General features: G+C 37.7%; 1 protein-coding gene across 17 annotated transcripts in view; it reads right to left on the reverse strand.

The window, feature by feature from the left end:
- LOC147025481 (uncharacterized) overlaps positions 1-23,984 on the reverse strand; it is a 187,246-nt gene that overhangs the window by 156,612 nt on the left and 6,650 nt on the right. For 11 of the 17 annotated variants that reach the window (XM_085886482.1, XM_085886480.1, XM_085886495.1 and 8 more), the window contains exons 2-3: positions 12,518-12,655; positions 11,785-11,919 (exon numbers count right to left, since the gene is read on the reverse strand). In XM_085886482.1, coding sequence (XP_085742608.1) covers positions 11,785-11,919; positions 12,518-12,637 — 255 coding nt within the window. In that variant the 5' untranslated portion in view covers positions 12,638-12,655. Of the gene's footprint in view, positions 1-11,753; positions 11,920-12,517; positions 12,656-23,984 lie in introns of those variants that run through there. The other 6 variants (XM_085886493.1, XM_085886484.1, XM_085886490.1 and 3 more) reach the window with 2 other exon arrangements.

Here is a 23,984-nt window from a genome sequence, read left to right on the forward strand (position 1 = left end):
TGCTCCAGCCACACTTAAACCAGCAAATAAAGGCATTAGAAATGGGAGAAATCCTCCACTCGTCTCTCTGATTGAATATTTCTTCAACATTGGTTTTGACATTTTAATTTTAAGTGAGCCAGTATCGTTCAAGATTTTCACCTGTTCTCTTGTGAGCAAAACATCAATTCTTACTGTTCCTTTTCTCTGAATTGTATTAACGGTAATCATACAAGGCTTTTGATTTTGAATACAAGATGATAGTTCATGAAGATTGACTTGATTAACATCTACCCCATTTGGCACCTTACTACTAATTTATTTATCAAAAAAATGTTAGACGAATCATAACACCATTATCTGTATTAATCTGTAATTCTGTTTCTTCAAAAAGCAAACAATATGTACCAACTTCTTCACTCTCTCCTCTTTCAATGTATAGGGAAGTATCCACTCTATTAGACTTTATAGTTTCCTTTTGAGCACTCAGGTCAATCGCATGGATTGTATACATACTTTTAAATGCTGTCATATCCAAAATGGGTTCTTTATTTCCATTGATTTCACACACCTTTTGGTAAGACTTTTATCCTTCAGCATAATCATTTTTTCCCAATTAATTTCCAATCTATCTCGTGGATGAAATGTTCCATCTCGAGAAATGCGAAGCTGTTTCACCTTAGCATTATTCTCATCAGTAGCAGTATCACCATCTGGTTTTTAAAAAATGAGCCACAGGTATCGTGGCTTTCCTTCCAGAACACCCAAATTCCATGTGTAAGTGGTTTGGTTCAGTTTAACGTGTTGACATCTTCTTTTAAGGTATGATACATTGAGTGGTTTCATTGAGTTAAGTCTTCTATTCAACATCTCTTCTGTTTTAAGATTAGGAGTATATTCACTAATATACCAACTAATTTCATCAATAACAAATTTATTCTGAACAACAAAATATTAGCAATGCCAAAAAGCAATCTATTTTCATTATCATTCCTTTGCAGTTGAAATCTAATTTTAAGTCCATGCAGAACTTTATCATGATCACAAAATCCAAATATACCTTTAAGATGAACTGCCACAGTGAAACTATTACCTGCTTTTGTATCATCATTACACATTACTTTTCCTTGACTTTATCCAGCGTCTGTGTTTGTTCCCGTTGCCATATCAGGAATAAAACCTTCGACAGCTCCCTTTCCTATCCTATCACTAAATGAATATAGTGAAAATTTCATCATTTCAGATGTAGCAGAGACATAATCAACCGCTTCAACTTCTTGTGCTCCAATATACAAACGAGCACTATCAAACATTTTCCAGAAGAAATCATTTACGAGTGTGGCATTTGTGGTATTCGCAGCCTTAGTGAATGTAAATTTACACAACAAGAAACTTTTGGTGAGATTCAAATAAGTTTGTTGATTATTATTTATTTCAAAACTTTTTGTTCCATTTGTATTCCAGTCTGTTCCAGTTATAGCATTCACCTTGAAGTAGTCTTCGTTTTTCCTAGAGTTTGAGAAGACAATGGTATCATCCAAATCAAAGATACTATCAATTGCTTCCATACTTGTATAAATTTCGGAAAAAAGATGTTAAAACTTTTGAAACCCTGACCCAAGTATTTGAATTATTTTCTGTCGTTCTTGGGGAGACAACTGAGTTTTGCCTTTCTTAATTTCTTTTATTGTTTGCAATTTATGGGATTCCTTTTGGGCATCTTATATACTTTTTATAGCACCCGCTACATTTCCCACACCAGAAGCAGTTGAACCAATTAGCTCTTTATGTTTAAGAATAGTTGAACCTATACCCATTGGAGTGTCAATTATCCCATCTCCATTTTTTCTAAATTGATGTCCTACACCCCGTTGTCTCTTAGGTTTATAGTATCCTCTACCAAGATAATACCTTCACTCTTATAGTATGGGGAAAGGAACATCCCATCCCCTGTAATTATTTTATATTTTCCTAACTCGTGTTTCCTCACAATAACCATCATATTTATTTATTGGAAAACTTCACGTCAGTGAATTCTGATGGATATAATTTCTCCATTAAAAGAAATCATGGGATTATCTTGGTCGGTTATCCTAAAATTTACTCCATGTGTGGTTTTTCCAGACACGGGAAGATAAACCAGATTTTTTGGTTCCATATTGAATTTATAACCAATTGGGGTTGAGTATGCACTGAATGAAAATATTGTATTTGTTCTTATTCCATCATTATAAGCACCATCAATCAAATCACAGTGAATTAATACCGAATTTATACCTGAGGATATTTTAATGACATTATCACTGTAAAACGTCCCATTAGTTTCAATCTTTTTTGAGGAGAAACCCAATAACTCTCTAAATGAATTATATCAATTGTGAAATCAATCTTGTCGTTATTTTTAAGCTTAATCGTTGATTTTGAAGTCTGTTTTTGAATATCTAAAACAATATTTTTTTGTTCATCACCCTGTTCTTTCATAAGGCGAGCAATTTCGGAAGATATTTGAGAAATCTTATATGCTCCGGGTGAAACTGTTATCGTTTTGCATCCACTTCCTGGATTATAACTAAACTCATCATTTTTCTCTGTGATATTAAACAAGGTATTATAAGTTTCCATAGACAATAAAGATGCCTCATATTCTTTCATTGCATCTAGTTGTCGTGGGTATGGAAATGAAGATATGTGGTTGCTTGTTGTGAAATTAAAACTTAGGATTGTGCTTCTCATCTTATTTAATATGGAATAAAATATCTTTGTATTGACGTTTATTAATTATTTTCATGTTCATCTGAAATAGCTGATGCTTCATTAAAACAATTGTTATTTCCAGCCTTCTTACTACCTAACAGAAATAAGTCTATTAATGAATTGTGATGGGTCATTTGGAAGAAAACTAACACCTGAACCAAGGATACTTAAAGCCTGAATAATGTGTTTCTCCTTCTCCTTCTTCCTACTTTTACCAGATATATTGACCCGATAATTAAGAGAGTCCAGCAAATCAATGTACACTCTATCATCCATATTTTTCATCCCCAATGGTTTATCAAAATACTTTGAGTCAACCCTCACAGTTGAATCTTGTGTTCCATCTTTTGTAAGAAGAAACATTAATCTTGGAGTTTGTTTAACAGAGGGTTGAGCAGAACTCAAGAACCTTAATTCATCAATAAATATCAATCTCTTTTCTTGAACAAGATGGAATATTGCTGGTTGTTCTGTTGGAATGAATCCTGCTTTGGTTTTTGAATCCGCTGAACATTCATCGTTTTGAAGAGCCTTCACAATATAATCAGGGTGTTTATTTATCTCTTCCAGCTGTTGAAATAATCCTTTATCATCATATTCTAATTCTCCTATATGCTCTAATTCTTCCTCCATCATTTCACTGAAATCTTTTAATATTTGAAGTTTTTTTGGAGTATATTATATTGTGGGAACTGTGAAAGCATCTATAATTTTTTGTTGGGAAGTTTTTAAAAGTAGTTAAAAAATTTTCTCTTGTTTTCTTTCAAATGCTTATTCACCCGTTAGTTTCTGTCTGCGTTTCTTCTTTATGTCTTCCTGTTGTTTTACAACTTTTGAAACCAACTCTTGATGTTCCTTAAATCTTCTTGCTCTTTCTTTCGTATCCATTTATTTATTGGAAAATATCATTTACTGTATTGTAAACGTCAACAGGGAAATTTTCCTTTTCTTCATCATTAAAGTGGATGTGTTCAAATAAATCCTTTTCTTTAAATATTTCATCAAATTCTTTATTAACATTAATACAAGTTGTAATTTCTTCTTCACGAATACTTGTATCTCTGCTTTTCATACGTTTGCATTGAATTCCTTCATCAACATCAAAACCGAATGATAAAATCTAAACTCCATTTCCCCTCAGATGTTTAATAATTTGCCACATTCCTTCTAGATTAGTTTCTAATATCCCAAGACCACCACATTTTAGTTTATTTAACTCACTCTTAGAATGTGAATATTTTGTTGTACCAAGAGAGACCTCCTCAAATATTTGACCTTCATTCCTCAATCGCATATGTTCTTCCACTGAAATATAGTAATAATCTTCACCTTCTTCTTCTCCTGGTTGCATTGCTCTGGTTGTTGTAGATACAATACAAATCACATGGTGTTTTTAAAAAAAATTACAACATTTTCATTTTTACTATTCAAGAACCTTGATTTATAAAAGTTTTTTTCCAGAAGCAGATTTACCCACAAGATTAATAATAATAGTTGCCATTTATATATGTAATTGTTTATAAAATAAAATATATATCCCTTAATATCTCATCTTGTTTCACAACAATATATTTATATTTTCAGTCATGTGCTTCATTTTATCCCCAAATTACTTTTTACTTCATAATGTAGAACAATTGTCTCTCCAAAAATTGCTTATATCTATTGAATTTAACTTGAATAAAATAAAAGTATTAGCAGTGTTTCTTATTGAGCGACAAGGGAGTTGAAAGTATGATTGACTAAGATAAATACAATTACAAGAAGAATGTCTCCCTTGTGTAGTAGCTATCCATTACCGTTTGGTTTCTCTCATTAATGCAATCATCAAAGATAACGAGGTTCTTTTTTGATTTATCCAAATCTTGGAGTGAAGGTATATCATCTGGATTATCACGAAGAATATAAGTTATAGGTTTTGATTTCTTTCTACATTTCTGTGTATCACAAAATAGTTGTATTATATCTTCAATGTTGTCATCATTTCGTTTGTGTTGAAGTTTAAATAAACCAATTACATCTTCTTTTTGAAGACCCGCATTAAAACCTTGTGAGAATAGTTGCTACTCAGGTTGAAAACTTGACTTTGAAAAAATTATTAAATTATCATAATCTAAAAAGTTGGGAGTAAGGAGCATCTTGAAAAGCAGGCAGGTTTTTCCACATCCACTTGAACCAACTTACAAGACATCTTCATGAATTTGGAAGATTTTTATGGTTGTTAAATTTTATGTTATTTTCCCAAATGGGGAAAAATCATTCATTTATATATTTAGAAAACAAGTTATATAATTTTTATTGGCTTTTTTTTAGAAACTCAATGTTTTATCCTCAGTTCAGGTTTAATTTCAAAATAATCCATTATTTTATTTATACAATATCTTGTGTTGATATTTCCCTGAAAATGACAATTGTTAATAATATAAATCATCAATCCATGAAACATTACCGTCATTTTTTTCGGTCTCTTCTCTTGAAAGAAAATGTGAGTTATCACCCCCGTACTTAACATTCATTTCTCTTGTTAATCTTGTAAAGTAATTCATTTTTGATTTAATTTTGAAACAGTTATGTTCTTTGTGATATTTTTTATTTTCATTAATTAGAAGATAATCACAGAATATACAATATTTATGGGCTTCTGACTGTCTTTAATCCCACTCTATCAGATGCAGGACTATTCTCAAATTTGTCATATGGAGAATCAGGGAATTCAAGAGGTTCAAGATCTCGTATGCTATTCATATTTATAAAGTAAAACTTTACTTCAAACAAAATTCATCTTCAGTACTTTCATTGGTGCTTTCACAATCATCTATAAAACTACTTTCATAACTATCGTTTGAACAAAAACTCTCGGTATCATAACTGTCTTCTGTTCCATCAGAGATACTATCATAATCTTCAAAATCTTCAGTTGAATAATGACTCATATTTAATTGGTAAAAAAAAACATTACCATCTATATCTATATACTTTTTTTCATTAACAGATTCAACTACTACATTTTTTATATTCAAGGTAATTTTAAAATGGTCCTCAACTACGACTGAACGAAATGTCATTTCACTTGATATATTAACATCCTTTATTTAATCAACATTTACATCTTTAGAGTTGTTGAAAAAATTACAAATTTCCCCTTGCATATTGCAGATGGTCTCATCTTTTCTTTCTGAAGCTTCATCCATAAGGTTTTTCTTTTTTGATACTTTTTCTTGTTTCATTGCTTTTTCTAGTTTTGAATATATTGCCAGAAGGAGGGGAGAAACTTTTGTTGGAGCTACTTTAATTGATGTTCTTCCAGATATACTCAAAGCCCTTCCACTGAAAGAAATTGAAGAACTCATATTTTTCACCATAATTATTTTATCCAATAGTTGTTATATTTATCTTTATTCAATTTTACATCCTCGACATATTTCTCAGTATCTTTTACAAATGTAGAGATTGATTGAAACTTGTCTTTTGTGTCTTGATACATTATATTTATTAAGTAAAAAAAGTTGGTGAATAAAATGGTTTTAAGCACAGATTCAACTATAAATTAAATGGAATTTTCATCAAGAAAATTTTATTTTAAGCAAAGTTTTGCTGTTTAAATATGATGAATACAACGTACTGCGAAGTTTGTAATCATGAATATAAATGTTATTAAAAAAAAAACACCTTCAAACCAACAAACACACATTCAATCTTTTCAGCCAAATATCACCATTTGAACAAGAAACAAAACATTGTGATAGATGTAATATTGATATTCTAAAAAAATTTTTTTATCGTGGAAGGAGCTACTAAATTCTCTATTGAAAACACTGATGGGGCATTTAAAGGACATATAAAAATAAGATTGTTTCGCTTTGAAGACCATGGACCATCTTCAATCATTGAAGCTGTTAATATGGTTAAACAAAGTATTGAAACTGTAATTAAAAACACATTAAGTGAAATGAAAACTTTTAAGTTTTATATCGGAGTAAAATTGACGATGGTAAGAGAAGGTGATGAAACTATTCCCTATATGAGGACAACCCCTCACTTTATCACATCATTTCAAGATTTTGTAAGATGTGATGTTTCGATGAACTCCAGAAACAAGAACAAGATGTTGATAACACTGTAGTAGGTAGTGGATTTGCTCTTACAAAAATAATCTTTTTAGATAGACACATCTTAAAATCAGATCCTCTTCAAAGCTTCTTCTTATATTGATTTACAAAAAGAGATAAAACTAAAGAAAGCAGTTGTTAATATTCAAAACAAAGATAATAAATGTTTTCTATGGTCTGTTCTTGCTTACTTACATCCTCCACAATGGAAACCTGAAATGGTTGAACATTATAAGAAATACGAGAATATGCTAAATGTTAAAGATTTAAAGTTTCCAATGTCATTGAGAGATATTCCTGATTTTGAGAAAATGAATAATCTATCTGTTAATGTATAGTCTGTCCAGAGTACTCATTAACGGATACAAACAAAGTTCAAATATTAAAAATTTCAAATAACTATAAAAATTATGAAACACACATCATGACCTTCTATGTTATAGTTTGGGGAAAAATTCACATTATGCTTCTATCAAAAATTTATCAAGACCAATCACCTCACAATTATTCAATGGAACAAATAAAACATATCCCTGTAAAAGATGTCTCAACTTCTTTCATACAAAAGAATGATTAAATCAACATTCAAAATGTTGTCGTAATCATAAATCAACTGTAATTAATATACCAAAAGTGGGAAAGAAGATATCATTCAAAGATTACAACAAATCTAACAAACATCCATTTGGGATATACAGGGTGTCCATAAAGTCTCTTTACAATTTAAAAAAATTATTACAAAAGCAAATTAATAGATAAACCTGTGGAAATTATTACAAAATGAGGAGTAGATATTGAATTTTTTTTTGCCTCATTTAATACACTTCTATATGGGCATCATTAGTTGCACGAAGCACATCAAGACGGTAATCGATTTCCTGCCATGTTCGCTGCAGCATAGCCTCATCAATGGTGGCAATGGCGTCAGTGATCCTTTGCTTCAGGTCGTTGATGTCCCGTATCTTTGTTCGATACACGATGTCTTTAACATAACCCCATAGAAAGAGAACTTTGATAATCACTGAGTACATTGAACAAATCTGATAAAATCATCCCATCAATTGCCTTTGCAATAAAAAATTTTAATTGTATGTTGATTTTTTTTTATTAAATTTTTTTTTTATTTTTTTTAAATTTTAACACCCTGTATGTTGATTTTGAAAGTGTCGTTGAAAATATAGATACTGTTTCTCCAAATCCAAATAAATCATACACAAATAAATATCAAAAATATACTCCTTGTGGTTTTTGTTATTATATCAAATCATCTGTTGGTGATAAATACAAGTTCGAACTTTATAGAGGAGAAGATACCTCAGAGGAGTTTGTAAGACAATTGGAAAAAGACTGTATAAGACTAAGAGAAATAATGGTTAAAACCTAAAAACCAATGTCATTACCAAAGGGAGAGAAAAAGGAATTTTAGAAGAACAGTATCTGCCATATTTGTGAGGAGTAACTTGACGGAGAGGTCAAGGTTAAGGATCATTGTCATCGTACTGGTAAATATAGAGGTCCAGCTCATTCCCGTTGTAATCTTAATTACAAGCCCCCAAACTTTATTCCTGTCTTTCTTCACAACAACGCTCACTATGATGTACATCTATTTATAAATGAACTTTCAAAGACATCTGGAGATATTTCTGCCATTCCTAACATAGATCAAAAATGCATCTCATTCACAAAAACAATTCATACATCCCCCATAACCCATATCAGATTTCTTGACACATACAAGTTTGTGGCAAGTCCATTCTCTAACTTAGCATCAAATATTAAAAACTTACTGAATCTTAAATCATATTTCTCAAATCAAGAAGAGATTGATCTCTTATCACAAAAGGGAATATATCCGTATGACTAAATGGATTCATTTGAGAAGTTTAAAGAAACATAACTTCCTTCAAGGGAAAGTTTCTATAGCAAGTGGAATAAAACTCATATTTCCGATAGAGATTAAACACAAGCTAGAAGGGTTTGGGAGAAGTTTAATAGAAAGAATCTTGGAGAATATCATGATTTGTATCTTAAAACTGATGGATTGTTATTGGCTGATGTGTTTGAAACTTTTGGAACAGTCTGGAATAATAAAAATTATTATGGATTAGACCCTGCTCACTATTACACAGCCCCGGGTTTGACTTGGAGTGCTATGTTAAAAATGACAAAACAGAATTTGGAATTAATCAGTAATATAGATGTGCTTTTAATGATAGAGAAGGCCAAAAGAGAAGGAATATCTCAAGTATGTTCCAAGAGATATGCTAAAGCAAATAACAAATATCTTCCTGATTATAATAAGAATGAGGACAACTCTTACCTGATGTATTATGATGCTAACAATTTCTATGGGTGGGCTATGTCTCAATCTTTACCTTCTGGAAAACTTAATTGGGTTAAAGAAAAACATTATGAAAAAGTTTTACAAGACATTGTTATCTCCTCTCAAAAAGAATTGGATGAAGCTGAAGTTGGATATTATTTTGAAGTTGATTTAAAATACTCAGAAGAACTTCAGAACAAACATAAAGACCTACCCTATGCCCCTGATAAAGAAAGTCCAAGAAAAGAATGGTGAAGTGATTACCAACAGTCATTTAACATAAAAGGTAAATCCACAGAAAAACTACTTACGACATTAAATGATAAAGAAAGTTATGTTTTGCATCAAAGGAACTTGAGGCAATATTTATCTCCTGGGTTGAGAGTGAGGAAAAATCATAGGATTTTGAAATTTAAACAAAGGCATTGGTTAAAGAAGTATATTGATTTTAATACAAAAAGGAGAACAGAAGCAAAAACAGATTTTGAGAAGGACTTTTATAAATTAATGAATAATGCTGAATTTGGAAAGACAATGGAAAATGTTAGGAATAGGCAAAACATAAGACTTGCTACATCTTGGAAACAGGGTTCAAAGTCAATTAATACACCAAGTTTTAAGCGAGCGGAGGTGTTTTCAGAAAACGTTCATGCTATTCATTTGAAAAAAAGAGAGTATTGAAATGGATAAACCTATTTATGTTGGAACATCAATTCTTGACTAATTGTCAAAGTTGTTAATGTATGACTATTACTATACTAATTTAAAACCAAAGTGTAAGGATAATGTATCATTGTTATGTATGGATACAGATAGTTTTATCTTACAAATTAAGACAAGTGATATATATGAGGATATGATTGATAATATTGATATATGATACAAGTAATTATAAGACAGGTGATGTGTTGTTTTCATCAAAGAATAAAAAGGCTATTGGTAAGTTTAAAAATGAATTGGGTGGGAAGGTAATGAGTGAATTTATCAGATTGAGATCAAAGTCTTATGCTTATAAGTATATTGTTAATAATAATATTGAAGGGTGTGGTGAGAAGCTCAAGGGAATAAAGAAAAATATAATCAAGGAAACAACAAACTTTAAACATTATAACAACTTTTTAACCTTAAAGAAGGAAGAGTATAGAAAAATGAATACAATAAGAAGTTATAAACATCAATTATATGGAGAAGAGGTAAATAAGAAAGCATGAGGAGCTTTTGATAATAAAAGATATATTTTAGAGAATGGAACCATTCGTCTCCCTTATGGTTATAAGTTTAAGTGTTAAGACATTTAAGTGTTAAGATATTGGGTTGGGGATTTTAACGGGCTACCGCCGTCTTTTTTGCTGATTTATAAATGATAGAACCAAGCAATAACCAAACCAAAGAGTGGAGATGTAATCACCCTTGGTATTTAAATGGGAAACATAATGAATGTGAGAAATATCAAATAAGTCTTATTGAAGAAATAACCAGGGTAAAAGTAGATAAAAAAAATAAGCAGATCAATTTAATTACAAATAAGTTGGAAGATGTAAAGAAAAAAAATAATATCCTTGAATGGACTGAAAACTTTGGTGGTTATCAATTGAACAATGGAAAAACAATTTACTACAATCTCAAAATGATATGTGGCTCAGTAGGTGGTCAGACAAGAACATTAAGAGAAGTTTATCATTTCATCTCTGCTCAACAAAGATACTTAAACCAAGAACCAAGTTCCGAGTTATTCTTTGTGAATACACTCGATGGAAATGAATGTTATAAGAAAATTAAGTTATTCCCGAAAGTACACCATGAAAAAATATTCATTGGTTCGCTCTTTGAGTATAATGAAAATATGAAAGGACTGTAATTATGTTGGGGGAAGAAGTGCTTTAATTAGCAAGTCTCAATTTTTCATTTGCTTGTATGGAAGGGAAGGGGATAGGTGGGGAGGAAGTGTGTCTCCCATTTTGAGCTTTTGGGGCTTGGGTCAGATAGTTTTTCCCTTTTCCCCCATTCATTTGAATGGGAATCCCAGAAGCAACATTTATCATCCACTGTTGTCCTTCACGGAGAGTAGGCAAGCTATCGCCAGCACCCTGAACAAATTACTATTTTTTTCTCTAACCTATAAGGAGAACTGCATCAGCGACACAGGCACATTCCCCGAATGATGCAAACCATTGGCCACATGCTGTATATGAAATTAATGAACCTGTTACCATACAATATCGTGCTTTACTTCATTAAGATTCGATAACCTGATAATTGTTCGTTTTCAGTCGGTGAGACGAGCTCTCTTTTCAACATCCAAAATCGTAATGTTCTCGGGTATCTGGTTGAATCAAATTGGTCTTTGGTACCGGTGACGTCATGGCTCAGTGATACAATTGTTAGAGGAGTGTTAATTGCTAAATGATGGGCAATATATTTAGCTTGGCAACAATTTCGATTTGCATTGAAATTTATGAGTGGCAAAATGATGTAACATTGCCCTTTGGAGTGAACATTATTCAGAATTAATTAATGACATCTCTGCATGATTGTTGAAATAAGGAAGCATCTGCTTGTGTTTGTTGACGTTTCGTCAAATACTTTACACATGGTTACAGGTGTCACAAATGATTCAACCCGGGTGAGATGGAAGTCTTCGTCAGACCCAGGGCAGCTCAGATCCTGCAGATTGTCAGCAAAACGTCCGTCGATCTTGCACGTCCACTGCTGCACAAGTTTCAGGCAAGTGAGCACTCTCTCTGACAGCATCACCTGGGGGCAGAGTGGTTATGTGTCAGGCTGCAGCACTTCAAAGGAGCCATCAATTTAACTTGCATCAACGGAAAGGATAACAGGAGAAAATGTAAATGCAAAATGAAGAGAATAGAGGATGATGGGAGAGAATCAGGGGTTAGGAGGATGTGGAGAGAATAGGGGGGCTAGGAGAATGTGGAGAAAAGAGAGGAGTTTGAGAAGATGTGGGTGATAAGGGGGCTGAATGGAGCACACGTCAGAAAGGTAGGGGGTGCTGGGGTTCAATCTTCCACTATGTTTGCATTCACAGTTTAATCCCTTTGCAAAGTGCATGGTCCTCTGGGTAGAGACATAACTGTTTCGCATTGCTTGTCAAACATTACAACTGCATTTGATTCCATTTGGGGTTGTATGAGATACATGGTAGCAGCTGGACGGTTTCAGCTGTTGCATCATGAAGAGCTTCATGCCGGTACCACATCCTGACTTAAATGGAGGCATCACGTCAAGTTAACAAAGGTTTTATAAAGTGGACATGCAATGGATCAGTGTTGCCTTACCATGCGATTATGACACTCAATCACGCGAGTTAACCATTATAGGGGAGAAAACTTACACCGTCTCTTTCATTCTCACTCCTCTCGACAATTTCCAGGTCCTCATCACCGTCTTCATCCAATAACGACAGCAGTTCAAGCTCCTCGGAAAGCAGGCACTCCAAATCTTCATCCGCCATATCCGTGATCGAGTTACACTGTCAGAAGAACGAAGCAAGTCAACTTCACATACAAAGGAAGTTTGTAAGGACACCTGCTCTTCCAGGACTGGTGTCCTGCAGAATGACTCATCATTACACTTTGTGTTGTACAACATCAGGTTTTTGGTAATCACGTGAACTGAATGATGATGGTGAAGGGCCAAGGCACATATGGGAGGGGAGGGGATAAATTGAGGAAATGAAGAAAAGGAGGTTCAGTTGGTACAACATAGGAGAAAGGGAAGGGAAGGGCATGTGTGGAGCATATGTATGGAAGAAATCAAACACCCTACCACATTTACATATGTAATAAAGAGATGGACCCTTGCGTAACTCTCATTAGTTGCTCAGAACTAACTTTTATGATCAAGTACAGAAAGTTCTGAAGCCAAACGAGGATCTGTGTTCCAAATGGAAAGATGTTCTTCCCAAAATAAGTCGAACCCGACTGACCTGGCCACCCAGCCGGTAAATTGGCAGGTTTATCCGGTACAGGTCATGTTCCCGGAGGTGTTAAAATACCTCACTGACCTCAACTCTGCTAGAATGTTCAGGTTTATAAGCATTAGGGAACACCAATGACCTTTCACTTCTGCCCAATGTCTACTGTTAGGCTTCAGTTGGTGCATATGCTCCAGATAGCATGCTCTAAGCAATACATATCAAACCAATGGACCTTGAAGTCATTAGAGCACCTAGATCTCCCTTGGGCATGGTAACCCACATTAACAGCTCCTGTTAGATCGAGAATGTACCAATTAATAATCAGGGACAATCGCAGAAAACGGCACCGATAGTAACCAACCTCATGATCGTGTTGTGACTAATAAAAATAAAGACCACTGTAGTACCAAAAAGGAAGCCAGACAACAATAAACATGCTGGTGCATGTGCACACGCACACACACACACACACAGATATATTATGTACTAGTAAGTACTTACAAAATCTCTTATATTTGAAGTTATAACCTTAACTTATAAACATTGACTGATTTCCCAACTGCCCAGGTCATCAGCTGGGCACCGTTGTTCAGAGGTTTCAATCCTTTCAGCCCAGAACCTCTCCAAACGGCGGATCTACAACCCCCATCACAGGTCTCCATCAGAAGATTACTCAACATCAATGGATTCACAACCTCAAAGTTGTGTCCAGACAGTCAGTCAACACAACAATGCAATATTCTTATTCAAACTTATTTAATTTTAGTTTTATTTAAAGTATTACAACATATTAATAACTTTAATCAAACACCACTTTATCTAATATAGAATTTGAAGTTTTTGTTTGTTTGGTTGTTTGTCTGCACATGATAATCTCCTGAACGGTGAAAGATAGGAGGAAACCTCTGAAACAAAAAATGTCGGGACGGACCCGGGGAAGGTTATAGGCAGGGTGCCGAGGCCCCTCGACCGGGGGGGGGGGTTGACAAATCCTATATATATATATACAGTAAATACAAGTACAAATGTTTAACAAATAATATTGATGAAAAAAATGTACCTCACTAAAATAATTCATTCAATATTATTAGGTCAGATGCAATATTATGTCAAAGCACGTCGCTGGGTCCACCTTCCGCCAGTACTCCAGAGGCCTCCGTCTGGCCATCCCCCAGGCAGATGCCTGGAGCATCCCCATCTCCTTGAGATGCTGATCAACCTGCTGCAACCACGAGGCACGTGGTTGACCCATTGGCCTCCTCCAATCACGAGGCTACCTCGCTGAGAGAATCTGCTGAGCATGATCAGCATCAGGAAAACGAGCCACATGTCCACACAGCTGCAGCTGATGCTAACATACCATGTAAGTAACAAATCTCATCCGAGTCTCTCTCAGCAACTGCTCCTCAGACACAAAGCCCGACCAGCGATAGCCAAGGATTCCGAGGACTTGGATTTTTGTCCTGCACAGGTACTGGCAGTGCCACACCCCATGATCTCGTGAGTCCATGACTCCCCAGGCCCGAAGCAGATGTCTGTTGACCTCTGGCTAACAGCCAGCAGAGACAAGAATATCACTGCCAAGGTAAGCGAATCTCCCAGTGACCTCAAAATCCTTACCACAAATAGGTACAGACAGGATAGCAGCCTCAAAGATGTCAATGAAAGCCTGGATCTTAGTTTTGACCAAGGAAACCCATAATCCCAGCAGCTCCAACTCATCATTCAGAAACTCGAGGGCCCCCAAAAGGATATCCAGAGTCTCCGTAAAGATGACTGCATCATCTGCGAAATCAAGGTCAGAGATCTAGACATTCCCAAATGATGCACTGCAGCATGAGTGCTGAAAAGTGTAAGGGCCAGAACACACCCTTGACAAACTCCAGTAACAACTGGAAATAAGTCGGAGATGGTACCACCACATCTCACAGCACTCTCAGTACCAGAGTATTGTTCAGACATCAAATTGATCAGTTTTGGTGGCACCCCACGAAGACCAAGAATTCTCCAGAGGGCATCCTGATTCACAAAATCGAACACTTTACAGAGATCAACATAGGCTGAAAGCAGCCCCTGTCAAAACTCTTGTCTGCGTTTGGTGAGGACCCGAAGAGCAAGGATATGGTCAATCGTTGACCTCTTTGGTGTAAAGCCTGACTGCTCTGGATGCTGGTGCTCAAGCAGATGATGATGATGAAAGACCTTGCCCTGCACTGAGAGTTGTGTTCCCCTCATTAGTTGTTGCAGTCCTGGCGATTACTTTCCCCTTTCCAGAGAGGGACAACAAGGCCCCTCTTCCAGTCAGATGGGATGATACCTGTGTTCCAGGCAGAGCACAGAACTGCATGCAACACCACAAGTACAGCATTTCCACCAGCCTTGAGAAGTTCAGTATGGATGCCACAGATCAACCAGTTCACCACAGCCTGTGTTTCCACAAACAAAGGTGGATCACAGTTGATTGGAGGCTCAGCAATTGGGATAGTAACACCCCTCAACAGCTGGTGAATCAGCCTGGAAAAGCCACTCAAAGTAACTGGCCCAGCGGACCTTCACTTCGGACTCCCCTGTCAAGAGCCCACCATCCTCTGCTCTAACTGCAGTACACCCGAGGGACGGGATTGGAGGAACGTAATGCGTGAAGTCCCCTGTAAGCAGGACGAGAATCACTTGACCACAGGTGATGCTAAACCCCTCGCCCACCCTTAGCGCATGTACAGTTTTATGCCTCAACTTCCTGAACAGCTCAGCTCTGCCATTAAGCCTGGCCCTGCAACTCTGGTCATTGGTATCAGTGTCCCTTGAGATAAGATTCTTCTTCACCCTTTGGTGAGTTCCAAGGCATCCACTGGCAACATCAAGGACAGTGGTCTTGAAGGCACTCCACAATTCTTCAGGATTCGCCAAAGCACCCAGATACCCCAAATCCCCACTCAGCCTGTTTGCAAAATCCTCAGCTACCCTGTTATCCTTGAGTTTGCGAACATCCAGCCTATGCTAGGGATGGTACCATTCTCCTGGATTTAAGCTGCAACTTCAGAGTTGCTACAACAAGCCGGTGGTCAGTATTGAGGAACTGAGCACTCTGGTAGACCCTGCAGTTCTGGATCATCCTCCAGCGACCATCAATGAGGACATGGTCAATCTCGTTTGCCTCACCACCAGCATTGGATTACCAAGTCCAGCGATGAGCTTGTGGGTGCTGAAACCATGAACCAGCCACCCTAAGCCCACGACTTCTTGCAAAGTCAAGGAACTTACTGGTATTCTGGTTCACAGTTCCAGACCCATGGGGACCAACACACGTCTCATAACCATCCCTATCAGTTCCAGTTGATGTATTGAAATCCCCCAAGACAAGAAGTGTATCTCGCCTGGGGCACTGATCAACCACAGACTCGAGCGTGGCATAGAATGTGTCCTTCACGGTGAGATCACTCACCTCAGTCGGAGCATATACAGAGACCAGGGAAATGACACTCAAGGAGTGACGAATCCTTCGTCTCATAATACGCTCGTTGACCGGTGTTTCCTCAATTATATTATCATTGGAGTCAGCTTATTGGATACAGCTACAGCAACTCCTTCAGCATGGTAACTACCAGAGCGACCAGACTAATAGTAGGTGTAACCAGTTACCATGATCTCGCCACTCTCTTCGAACCTCAGAGAGTGCTGCAAAACCTATGCTCAAACCCTTGCGCTCAGATGATAAGAGACAGGTGATCATCCTCTCTTCGAGATTGGCCATTCCAGGAATCCACCTGAAGGGACCACCTCAGGTTAACCCAAAAGACACCGGCTGGTGCACGATACCTCAGCACCACTCCAACACACCACCACAATCCGACCTTGGAGGTTTACCCAGTGTTTTTCCTCCCATCATCAAGGAATGGAGGTCCCGAAGGCTTTGCCCCAATCCCCTCATCCTGTGATCTGCCTTGCGAAGGGCAGCTGCACAGGAGGTACTCCCACAGAGTGGTTTTTAGATTTTCTTACATTTGTGGGTTTTGTGGAATGAATGGTTTTACGGTGGCCAGAGTGCAAATCCTGCCACCAACCTCCTAAAAAAAAATGTAACCCAACTGCAGGAGGACATCCGCAGACACAGTTGGGCACTAGATATGGATGGCCTTTCGTTCACAAGGAGCTCCTCCGCCCTTTGACAGGTTTTGTTTTTAATCCTGCTGGGTGTCCATATCCAAACACCCTCCTCACCAGGAAACCTGGTGGGGCAGACGGTTTAGTTGCTTACAACCCGACCATGAAACCGGTTAGTACAGGGGTACATGGTACCTGTAGCAAGTCACAGATCTAATCTGGCTTGACCTCACAATAACATTGTTTGTTAATATTGATCTGACAAATTGAAGTGACAATAATAGGAAATTGTTTACATGAAAACAAACCAAACTCAAATAAAGGTGACGATGGAATCTAAAGACATTCTCACAAGACCTGATCAAACACTCAGCCAAATATCCTCTGTTTAACATGATGGAAAAAAGCTTATCAGCACATTCCACAAAATCATCCTTTATGGAACAAATTCTTGCAAATCCAAGTAGCTGAGATGAAAAGACATTGTAACCCATTTTAATTGGAACATTGCTACCTGTAAAGGTGTACAAGGTGACAGGGAAACTGAAATCATCAAGTTCATGATATACACTTGTCCGAAAACCATTCTGTCCAACTCTAACCAACATCCAGATATGCAGCAACTGTACAATCATTACCACTCCTGTTTACAATCAGGTTATATGGATAATTCTTGTGAAGCTACCGATCAAAAAAATGATAGTTAACCACACAAATATCATCTATATAACGACATGTATGAGATAATATTTGAGCTAATCCGAATTTTTTTTCTCCTTTATCAGTTTCTGCATGAATGAAAATTCACAGAAAATAAGAAAAATGTCCACGAGTAGGGGGCTGCAATTCCCACCCATGGGAATACCCTTAATCTGTTGAATCATTATCCCACAAAAAGACACAAAAGTATTAAAATAAATTAAATTAACAGCATCCTTAGACTTCTGCTTATCAAAACAATGAAAACTTGAGTGTTTATTTTTAGAAAAGAATGCTCTCTCAAACCTGACACATAAAAACTGATTAAAAGAGTTAAAAACCTTGTCAATCACTTTGAAGAGTGAATCCCTCACAAGTACTAAATCCATATTTGTATATAAAGTTGAAAAATCAAAAAAACTTCAACTGACTTGATATTGAGGCATCTCATTCTATCTAAGAATTCGAAAGAAGAATTAATGTTCCAGAAAGTGTTAATACCAGAATTATTCTTAATTGCTTAACAATATTTCCTAAACCGTTCCTGAAAAACTTGTAATCCTGAGTTAACTATAACCGATAACTATCAAGTGGAACACTGCCTGGCACCCACTATAAAACTATACTTGTACGGTTCTTATGAAGCTCAAGGATCCAGAAAAGTCGAGGAATACAAAGATTTACCTCCACATTTAAAACCAAAATTATGAACGAAAACTACCTGATGCTCGGAGATAATATCTTGGAACGACTTATGACAAGCAACATATGTGCTATTTCCGATAGCAGTGAAAGTAACTAGTGTAACTAGTAGTAACTATATTAGTGAACTATCACAACAGCAAGTGTGCGTTTCGCTCATGTGATGATCTTCTATACAGTGACGAGATCATGGATGAGCTTTTGCAGAGATAACAGACAGGACAAAGACATCAGGAGATATCAATGAAGTTCATATGAATTCCAAGGACATCGATAGACAAAGGAAGAGTCACAGCAGGGGTCATGAGGATGGCATCTAGTTTTGAGCACACCGTGTCAATTTTAACAGTTGTTGCTTCGAGAATGTGTGCATTTATAGGTGTGCCTGACCATTTGTGAAACAGGTGCACGCATTGTTAGAGCGAGACTGGAACTGAATCACTTGTAATTATTTTGTTGTTACAAGAATTGGGGAAAAACCATGTTTTAGTATGACTATGTGAAGGTGAATACAGTTGCGTGTGTATACATTAATAACTGTATTCCTGGGAAGAGGTCATCTTGCATGAGCTATATGGTAGGACAGCTTAGAGAGATGTGCACTCGGCACTGAGCAGTAAATAGCTTCGATTCAAATCTCGACTCAGCTACAAACTACCGCACTGGTGTCTCACAGATATGGCGAGGAATCAATGTGTGTGCCGTCCATCAATGGGCGTTAAACTCGGCCTCGCTTCTGCCGGCATTTGTTTCTGGACCTTAAATATCCTAGATGGTGTCCTTCACAAAGAGTTGGCAAGTTATCACCAGCAAATTATAAAATCCTGTCCAAATCGCCTTCAGTTGACTCAGAGGAGGACTGGTCAGTCGGTTTGTGAATGACTTGGGCCAAAAACGTTCTTCGGCCTACCCCACAGGGATGTTCCAGTCATAGTGACCATGATTATTCCCACAGTGTCTGTCATATGGTACCCCCATCATCCCATTTCCAGGCAGACAGCAGCTGTGTCACTCTTTGCTGATCTGGAATGGATTAGATGTTACTCTGAGAAATAAAACATGTTCTTAACACTTGGAAGTCTCACAGTTCCACCCTCTCACTCTGGAAGGATTTGTCAAACAAACCAAACAATTTCCATGGTCAACCGATGAAAGAGGTTCAGTTTCTTGAGCTGCTCAGTCTCAACGTCACTTTCTCCTCGGATGACTATCTCATAAAGCTGACCTTCAATGCGAGCCTCAGACTGGGCAACCTCATCATTCCAATTCTTTACTTTAAAAATCAGAACTACTCACAGGCTGTAAGACCTTTGGTCGTAGCTCAGTGGAAACCTGTACTGCTCTCCCCTCTGCATTGGGGCCCCAGCATCACAAATGTCTGTCTTGGGTGTAATTCCATGGAATCCAAAGGTCCCAACATTATTGGAATCTCACGCAATGAAATTGAAGCGCAAGGTTTGTTGCTCTTCCCTCTCAGGCAAGTTGGTGATCTCTCTATTTTTAGATCCTCGTGGAGGATCTCTAAGTCTTACTCACGTTGTTGTTCTTGTGGACTTTTTTGTTTCACAGCCTACAGTTAGAATCGAAACTTCCTGAAACTTGGCGTATATATGTAAAAATACCCTGCGCAGACAGTAATGATCTCCGATTTTGAAAATTCCTCCCAGAAAAAAGTTATGACGTCAAAATATCTCCGCTAATGGAAATCGCCTAAAAAATTATCTCCGAAACTAGGCAACCTTTTTGAATTCTGTTTGCGGGAATCGAACAGGGCATTAGCAGAGATGAATTACCGCACATATGATACATCACTATGACGTCATATCAATTTTTATGACGTCATTCCTATTTTTTGAAATTTTTTGTTTCACAACCCAGAATTTTCATCGGATCTTCGTGAAACTTGCCATGTATATGCAGAAAGCCCACGCGCAGGCAGTAACCATCTGCGAATTTGGAAATTCTTCCTAGAAAAAAAGTTGACGTCATAATATCGCCGCTAATGCAAATCGCCTATACCATTATCTCCGAAACTTGGCAAGCTGTTTGAATTTTGTTTGTGGGAATGAAGCCTGGCATTAGCACAGATAATTTATCGCAAACCTGATACATCACAATGACGTCATATTCGTTTTTATGACGTCATCGTTGAGGACGAGGATCTTAGCTCATTTGAGCTTGTTGTTTAACAGACTCCCTTCAGATTTAGCTCCCTCTCTGCTCTCTCAATCCTTCGATCCTCCCAAGCAACTGCAGGATGCACATTTTATTCCAGTAACTCCCTCCTGGTTAAACGTCCAAAATCCAAGCTGATGCCTGACTTGCACACCTTTGTTTCTTGCTTCTACAGTCTATGGGGCCACCTTCAGTGGTCATGCTTTCCACTTTTCCCTTCACGTCTTAAAGCACGTGGTCCACCGCCACCTCGTGTCATTTACCATCCCCACCCACAATCTTTGTTACCTCCATACACCCTTCCTAAGCCAACCCTCTTACGAGCAGGTAGCAGTGCTACTCGTGCTTCTCTCTTTTTTTCTCTCTCTCACTCGCTCTCTCCCCCTTTCCTGTTCACCTATTCCTTTGATGGTTGTGCTCCATCATTGCTCTGCTACCCCACTGTCAATTTAAACTTGCTTTGTCTTGCAGAGTGAAAATAAAAAGACAAAGGCTTAGAAAGTTCAACATTCAAGTTATGAAGTTCATGGTGGAGACCATGATGTTTCTCCATAAAATAAAATAAACCAATGTCACCCGCAGGGTAACCCGTACTTTGCCAAAAGGTGACCACGTGTGACTTCTTTAAGGTCACACTGAGGTGAACAGAGCTGCTATCCACCAGGAGCGACTCCTTGAGGAATATCTGCCTACGAGAGATTCCGATGAGAATCGTTCTACAGAGTAACCATGAAAAATATGCGTTTGCCTCATAACATCACCAAATGACGTCATAATGTCTCAAGCTTGACATATCTAGAAAGCACTCATCGAGGTGTTCAATTTGAGGTACTACACGATATGGTTCCTAAAACCTGAAAATTTGACCTTGGGGTCAAATATGTTTGACCTGAGGCGCTAACCATGAAGGTCAAGGCCAATCGCCACCAAAAATGAATCAGCTGAGCGCCAGACCATGAACTATATTCCCATGAAGTTTGAAGACGATCCGATCAAAATTACTCAAAAAATAAGGGTTTCGTCGACTCCCCTGATTTGCGACAAAGTGACCTTGACCTTCAAAATTTTATGTGCTGAAAGGGACCTCTATAGGCCTCTGATATGCGAAGTTACAAAAATTTCCAATGATAACTGTGCTCTGCAGAATTTTTTATACGTGATTACAGACAAACAAACAAAAAAAAAAACATACAAGCTGACTAACATATCTTGCAAAAACTTCGTTTTGGAAAGATAATAAAATGGACCTTGAGAGAAGCAGTGAGATGGTTGTTCCTTTTGCATTCTCTGCTGTGTGGTGTTATAGTTTTCTTGATTATGGATACTCTCAGCTACAAATGATTTCTAATGGGTAAATCAACAAAGTATATGGAATTTGAACTTGGGGTGCTCACAATCATGAGCTTCAGAGTAGAATGATAATTAATCAAGATTTATATTATCCATCAGTGAATGGCTATTCACACCGTGCTGTTTGTTACCACATCTTTGGATTTGAATCTACAAACCTCAATCACACTTCCCAGCAGTGCAACAAGTTTATACAAAACCAAAATGAAAACAAGAATCCGAGGCCATAATCTATCTGTGTGTGTGTGTGTGTGTGTGTGTGTGTGTGTGTGTGTGTGTGTGTGTGTGTGTGTGTGTGTGTGTGTGTGTGTGTGTGTGTGTGTGTGTGTGTGTGTGTCTGTATGTCTGTATGCCTGTATGCGACCGCAGTTTCTCGACGACCGCCGGTCCGATCGGATTGAAACTTGCCAGGAATATTGCCGGGGCCCCGCGGATGTGCCTTTTCAAGGTTTGATATCAATCAGACGAGCGGTTCCCAAGTTACGGCCATTTATTTGTCGACCAATGATAGGACACGGTGCTATGACATCAAGAATGTCAGAATTAATGTTTATTTATTTATTTATTTATTTATTATTATTATTTCTTTTGCACAATTGAAACTTGCCAGGAATATTGCTGGGGACCCGTGGATGTGCCTTTTCAAGGTTTGATATTAATGTCTGTGTGTCCTAATATTAATATTAATGTCTGTGTGTTTGATAAGGGGGAGAGGGGGGGAAGAGAGGGGGAGAGAGAGGGGCGTCACAATTCAAGAGAGGGGGAGAGAGGAGGTGCGAGAGAGGGGGAGAGTTATATAGATTATCTATCTATAATTATAGATAGGCGAGAGAGAGGGGGAGAGAGAGGGGGCATCACAATTCAAGAGAGGGGGAAAGAGGAGGTGCGAGAGAGGGAGGAGAGAGGGGGGCATCACAATTCAAGAGAGGGGGGAGAGAGAGGTGTGAGAGAGGGGGGGGCGAGAGAGGGGAGGAGAGTTGCAAATTATTTTTTTTAACTATTTTAAAACTAAAACAATTCGAACATAGAATACCTAATGACACTGTACTTTCAGGTCTCCTACAAATCCTCCCGTCGCCTCAACGTGGCGTAGGAGTGGCAATGGTCAATGGCAGCGAATGTAATGGCGAATGTAATGGAAGCTGCACATGCTGGCATGCCCCTACGGGCCCGCACTAGTTTAATAAATTCATGGACTCACACACAACTTAAGGATGTGGACAAAACACCACCATAGAAATTGTTCTTTGACTCCATCACATCACCTGTGCCAGCTTCAGGTGTTATCAGTGATGTTATTGCTGCATCTCAGAGTACGATATCATCAAGAAGAGAGACAAAGCTGCGGCTGTCTCTCCTGCAGTTGTGGATGTCAGAAAGTCGACCGCCCTGAAAAAAGACCAGGACTTGCGAGTCAACCAGGTGTACAATGTACCAGTGTGTGCTGCCGAATGAATGCCTTCGGCAAGAAACACACTGGGTGGTTTGCCATTGAGATCCAAAAAGTACTCGTAGGTGGGACAGCCATTTAGAACTTGGCTCAGGTACCGGCACACAATGATCCACTCCTTTCAACACCATATTTTCTTTCCTTCAGTGTATTGGGTTCATGGAGGACCATCTATACGAGAAGAGGTGTGTGTGTGTGGTGTGTGTGTGTGTGTGTGTGTGTGTGTGTGTGTGTGTGTGTGTGTGTGTGTGTGTGTGTGTGTGTGTGTGTGTGTGTGTGTGTGTGTGTGTGTGTGTGTGCATTTTGCCATTTTTCTCAGAGATGGCTGAATGGATCTTCATCAAACTTTCAGAGATTCATCAGTGCCAGGGAGTGTTCCAAGCCAAAAAAAAAAACCCTGAAAGA

Source organism: Eptatretus burgeri, chromosome 6 (assembly GCF_056783735.1).
Source record: "Eptatretus burgeri isolate ZD-2024b chromosome 6, Ebu_testis_v1, whole genome shotgun sequence".
Classification (NCBI taxonomy): domain Eukaryota; kingdom Metazoa; phylum Chordata; class Myxini; order Myxiniformes; family Myxinidae; genus Eptatretus; species Eptatretus burgeri.